The sequence below is a fragment of the Polypterus senegalus genome, chromosome 8 (assembly GCF_016835505.1).
Source record: "Polypterus senegalus isolate Bchr_013 chromosome 8, ASM1683550v1, whole genome shotgun sequence".
NCBI lineage: Eukaryota > Metazoa > Chordata > Cladistia > Polypteriformes > Polypteridae > Polypterus > Polypterus senegalus.
The window spans coordinates 5,386,904-5,393,459 of record NC_053161.1 but is presented as its reverse complement, the minus strand read 5'-3'; the positions used below and the strand labels follow the sequence as shown (position 1 = coordinate 5,393,459).

The 6,556-nt window shown below is 38.8% G+C and overlaps 1 protein-coding gene across 1 annotated transcript; it reads left to right on the top strand.

Annotated features, from left to right (window-relative positions):
- Positions 1–1,101: 1,101 nt before the first annotated feature.
- fgf23 (fibroblast growth factor 23) lies at positions 1,102–6,029 on the top strand. The gene is made up of 3 exons (XM_039760512.1): positions 1,102–1,424; positions 2,479–2,582; positions 4,731–6,029. The coding sequence occupies exons 1-3, from the start codon at positions 1,214–1,216 to the stop codon at positions 5,160–5,162; spliced, it is 747 nt and encodes a 248-aa protein (XP_039616446.1). The 5' UTR covers positions 1,102–1,213; the 3' UTR covers positions 5,163–6,029.
- The last annotated feature ends 527 nt before the right edge of the window (positions 6,030–6,556 follow it).

Here is a 6,556-nt window from a genome sequence, read left to right as displayed (position 1 = left end):
ATTTGAAGGAAAAGGATTGCTTTCATCCGTTTTTTTTATTCGAAAAACTTTACAATATACTTGTTCAATATACAAACTTACTGTTAGTAAACAAACCCGGAGTAGTCTGAACAGGTGCCTCCTGGATCCAGCGTTCAAGTCTAAATTTCGCGTCCGTGGGGAGCCTGCATGTTCTTCCGCGAATGTGTGTGTTGCTTTGTCTCCTACGTCCCGAAAGACTAGCTGGTATCTGGAGATTCCAAACTGATTTCAGCCTTACGTTCTGAGCGCCGTGTTAGGCTGTGCAAATCACCCATCAGATCCCTCCACGAATTGACTTAAACGGGTTTGACAAAAATGTACTATTTTGTAAATAAACAGTAGGCACCATTGTTCATAATTTAGGGTCCGCATATAGCAGACTATATTGAATTAAAATAAATAATAATTCTTTAGTAAATGCCTTGAAATACCAGTTCACTGAAATACGAATCAATTCTGGGTAGTGCCCATGAGATTGGGGGGCTCTTCTACTACAATTTATTCAACGGAGTGTAGACGCATCGGGTGTCATTTACCACACGAATCATGCTGAAAAAGTACATCTTGTGACAACGATCAGAAGTTTCCACATTATTTTCCATTACACTTTCATCGATACTAGATTCGTTTAATTAAATGTGCATTTTGAAAAGTGATTATCGACGCTCCCACGGCACTGACATGAAAAAATTCTAGAAAGGGCCACACTGAGGTCGTGTACCATGCATCTGTGACGAGTCTCTAAAGACGGAGCTCGTACTAACGAATAGGGACAAGCATCCTTATTGAATGACCATTAAACAAATCTAATGTTCCTAAGCGATGACGTACCAGTGCAACGGGGTCAAAGTGGGAAAGTTTGACAAGTTATTTAAACCCGTGATTAACATATACAACACACCCAGCGCGCATAAACTATCCAGTGCGCCCTCCTTATTTCCTGTAGCCCCAAGGGATGACACGGGCTCTGGGGTGAGGGGGTGCAATTGTTCCACGAGTGATGCATGCAAGGAGTGGCGACCGGTGCCTTTATATATTCAGCCCGAGCCCCACCACATCATTGCAACTATCCAACTTGTGACTACAAGTACTGAGTTGGAAAGCTGTTCGGCTGCAGATCCGAAGGACATCTTCTGCTTTTTCTTTTCTTCTTCTTTTTCTTTTTTTGCCAAACGCCAGTTCCTTTTTGATTATGCCCTCCTTTTTCTTTGCACTTTGCTTCGTGATGCTGTACTGTAGTTTGGTGATCGAGTGCTTACCCAACCCTTCTCCGCTGCTGAACCCGACATGGGGGGACCCTCGCAAACTGGTGCACCTGTACACGTCCTCTGACAGAAGAAGCTTTCACTTGGCGATCAGTTTAGATGGGCAGGTGGATGGGACTCCCGAACAGACTGCTTACAGTAAGTTTTACAAACATAGTATTGCCTACTCTTAATAATATATATATATATATATATATATATATATATATATATATATATATATATATATATATATGACAGGTTCACCTTATGCGACTTAGGATGCATTGTGTCATTTATATGTGCACGTGCTAAACATACACTTTGCACAAAGGTGTGGCATCAATTGTAGGATGCCATTAATGCAATATAACAAAGTGTGCATCTACCTAGCTCATTAAATATTAAATGTCTAGTTAAAAGTTATTTAACTTCGGGTTGCTCTCATGAAATATGATGCATTTCACAAATCCTCATTTTTAACAATACGTGAATGTGATGTAAATTAAACATATTCATGCAAAGTAACATATTACAGAAAAAAGGGCGGCACGGTGGCGCAGTAGTTGCGCTGCTGTCTCGCGATTAAGAAGATCAGATCCTGCCTGTGTGGAGTTTGCATGTTCTCCCCGTGTGTGCTTGGGCTTCCTTCCGCATTCCAAAAACATGCAGGTTAGGTGAATTGGCCCAAGTGTGTGGTGTGTGTGTGTGTGTGTGTGTTCGACCCGCGATGGACTGGCACCCTGTCCAGGGTTTCTTCTTGCCTTGCGCCCAATGCCAGCTGGGAAAGACTCCAACAGACCCCCGCGACCCTGTCCAGGACTAAGCGGGTTTGGAAATGAATAAATGTACAAGAAAACGACCGTCAAGTTTAGAATTAAATCTGGGTACCAGCTGTTTTGCACTTGAAAATTTTAAATATGTTAAAGTTATTGGGTGCTTTCACTGCTTTCTAAGAACACCTCATTACTCAGTTCACATTGCGATCGTTTCACCGATAAACGATGTGCCATAAAGCAAGTAAATGTGCTGTACGAATGTACCTGAACGTGGACGTTATCTCTTCAAACCACTTGACCTGTAATGATTAATGACGAAGGGAATTTCGCCGTAGGTCGACTTTTCCTAAAATGCATACCACGCTTATAAGTCGCGCGTGTTGTACGTGGCTTACGTGAGGCTTACGTCCCATGAACTGCTTCTCGATTTGCAGGTGCCATGCTGATCAAATCTGAAGAACGAGGTCTCGTGGCGATCTTAGGAGTGAAGAGCGAGCGGTACCTCTGCATGGATGTCAAAGGAAATCTTTTTAGCTCGGTAAGTCTCTTTCAAGACCTAAGTTGCAGGCTAGCCACTCACTTTCGCAAGAAGTCCCGCTAGACTTGTTGTGACTCATAATCGTAAATGTCAGGGCACTGGAGTAGCTGCTCATCTTTAGCAGTCACTGTCACTTATAACTGATGCTTCACTGCTTGTCAGTTTTTGGGTACACTTATCAGTTCAGAAACATGTCAAATAAAAGGAAATTGTAAAGCAAAGTTAATCAGTTATTACAAATATTTGAATTAATTGTAAAAAAAAAAAAAAAAAAACTAGTGAACGATTCTGAAGTCAAAATTGGAGAGGGGATTAAAGCAAATCTAATTAAAACTCAATTAGAAGTAAGAGTTACTTAATGAATTATGAAACCAGTAAGAATAATGCAAAAAATGAACAATGGCAGCCACAGGGGTGCACCTGAACTTGAGAACCTTTTCATCACATGATGCCTTTTAAAGTTCAGAAAATCTTGCTGTACTGAACATGAGAGAAGATTTCTGTTGCAAGAGTAGCTTACAGGACCAACAGTAGCCCCTTATACTGTATATGGGCAAGACAAACTCATAAAATACTTTGTAAAGCTGAAGCAATTTGTGAGTTTTGTGTCAAGTAATCAATTCTATTTAACATTAACAACTAAGGAAAAGTCTGTTAGAAAAGAAAATCATTTTTCTTGTTTTCCCCCAATTAAATATATTTAAAATTCCCCTATTGTTATACACTGATTTATATTATCATTTGAATAATAACAAAGACAAATTGTCTATTTAATGGATTACGTTCACATTAGAAGTGTAATTCTTACAGTACGCATACTGGAACAACATGAAATAAGAAGAATTTGAAATTTAGTCAGAAATGTCCACTTCACTAAAATACAGAAGCACGGCTCAAAAGAAACCTATACTCTGTAATATCGCAAATTGGGTCTGGTTTTTAAAGAAATATCAAAAATGGTATTTTTGCTCCTCTCGGGTTATGATTTGTCCATTTTGGTTTGAAGTTTATAATATAAAAACATAATGGCAGTTTTTTTACAAAAATAAATGAAAGACAGTTTTGAAGTAATTTGACCAAATTGAACTCCTACTTTTGGAGAGATGAAGCACATAGTATACAATGGCCATACTTGTACCCGAACTCATTATCCTTTAAGATAGATAGATAGATAGATAGATAGATAGATAGATAGATAGATAGATAGATAGATAGATAGATAGATAGATAGATAGATAGATAGATACTTCCAATCCCAAGGGGGAATTCACATACTCCAGCAGCAGCATACTGATAAAAAACAATGTTAAATTAATGAGTGATAAAAATGCAGGTAAAACAGACAATAATGTTATATAGTATATAATATAATATAATGTTAATGTTTACCCCCCTGGGTGGAACTGAAGAGTCGCATAGTGTGGGGGAGGAACGATCTCCACAGTCTGTCAGTGGAGCAGGACAATAATAGCAGTCTGTCGCTGAAGCTGCTCCTCTGTCTGGAGATGATCCTGTTCAGTGGATGCAGTGGATTTTCCATGATTGACAGGAACCTGCTCAGTGCCCGTCGCTCTGCCATGGATGTCAAACTGTCCAGCTCTGTGCCTACAATAGAGCCTGCCTTCCTCACCAGTTTGTCCAGGCATGAAGCGTCCTTCTTCTTTATACTTCCTCCCTAGCACACCACCGCGTAGAAGAGGGCGCTCACCACAACTGTCTGACAGAACATCTGCAGCATCTGAAGGACGCCAGTCTTCTAAGGAAGTATAGTCGGCTCTGTCCTCTCTTACACAGAGCATCAGTATTGGCAGTCCAGTCCAATTTATCATCCAGCTGCACTCCCAGGTATTTATAGGTCTGTACCCTCTGCAGAGTGGTTTGTGCCAACAAACAGTTGACTGTGTGACAAACAAACTTCAGTATCTTGAGAATTGCTTGAAATAAGCATGGCTAATCAATTAGTCAGTCAGACGGACCAGGAATCAATGCATGAATCTTTCATTAATGCTGAGATTTCAAACTTATTTCCAGAGGGGCCACAGCAGCTTCACTCCTACCATATTCTTCATTAAAGGCCAATTGTTGCTGTCAGTGAAACACAATCTATCTATCTATTTATTGATTTATTGTCCTGTTTTCTTTTTGCAGAGTCATTGCACCAAGGATTGCTTGTTTTATCAGGAGCGTTTAGAGAATGGATATGATGTGTATCGTTCCTCAGAATACAATCTGGTGGTTAATCTTGGTGGAAGCAAGCATGTCTACATCACAGGCCATAACCTTCCTCCGTATTCCCAGTTCTTGTCACGACAGAATACTGTGGAGCTGGAACACTTTTTCCACAGACAGAGTCGAAATGTCCATACGGATCCTTCTGACCCATTTGGAATGTTTAGCTCCTTCAATTTTCAACACGGAGCTCGGAGGTTTGAGACAAAGAAAATAGCACACTCAAGCCAGGCCCATTCAGTGTCCAGAGAGCGCATGAAAACCACTTACCATGATCTGGTGGACCCTGATGACCCTTTGAGATTACTAGATCATAAGGCCATCATCAGCCCACGCTTCTTTAGGAGTTAACAGCGATTATAAAGGGAAAATTTCACTTTGTGTCATTGGAGCATAACAAAGGTCTGTCAGCTAAGGAGATTTAGTGACATTCATTCAAATGTGAGTGCCTAATTTCTCATGTCCAAAAAGCTCAGATTAGTTTGAGGCATTAAACTATATTTTGTTAATTAAGAAAGTTCAGTTTTAGGGTAACTTAGGTTATAAAACATAAAAGAATTAAAGTGTTTCAGCATTGTCCTCGACACTGAATACTATTGAAGGAGTCTTTGTAGCTGGCTTTAAAGGCTCTACATAACTATGCTAATAATAATGCACATGGCTTAATCAATCTGTTTATAACTCAAAAATTGCAAGTCTTATCTATTGCTCTTACTTCATATGATGTAATAATTTATGCAAAAATTATATTCTGCATCATAACATAATTAAAACAATATGCAAGAAAGGAATTTCTATTTTTTATCTATCTTCTGCCAAAGAGAACTGTTCTTGACAAAAGATAGGCTAATAATTGTAGCCATGTTCAAAATATGAGTTCATCGGTTGTTTTAAAATAGAAGGTTATGCTCACATAGTGAAATGGAGAGAAAACAATACAAATTGTCTCTTGTTAAATGTCATATGCCCCCAACTCCCCAATCAGAGGTCAACAGACTATGATCTAAAGAAATCTTTTTTTTGTGGACAGCATATTATGCCCTTTAAAAGTCAATTGGTATTCCTGCTGGATTACGTGATCAGTCTTCTGAAGCTTAAGAAACCAAAGAAAGACAGAAAGACTTCTTATAGACTGGTGTTGGGTACTACCAACACATCCAATTTAGATATTTATTTATTTATTGAAATGTCAATATATATTCCTAATATTTATGTTAAAAAAAGTATTTATACTGGTACATCATGTTTTCTTTAAATAACTGTAGATCATTTTATACAGGAGAAATGCTGCTTTGTACCCCTAGTTTAATAAAGATGGTATGATAAATGTAAATGTGTTAACTGGCTTGTTAATTGCAACAGATTTCAAAAAGAAGACAATTCATCCATTTTGTAAACACTGCAATAAATTTACAAACCATGTAAAACAAAAGAGTGATGCCTTTACAAGCATACAAAGTAGAATTTAGTTATACCCCACAAGTTTGTAACACGCGACCACAGGCTCAGCATAGAGAAAGGTTTGTAGCTGCCATGGAAGCACCCAGACTTATAGAATACAATGAAGGAGGAAAGAAGCTCTAAAGAGGAGTCAAACAATAGGAGAACAGTATCTTGATTTGGATACACTTGTGGACATGAGCGGACAGTACAGTTAGAGTTTTATTAACCAGCTGCTGCAATGCAACACCATAAGCAATATGCCTTGGTGGCTAAAGAAGTAGATCACAAACCACAAGGATGAA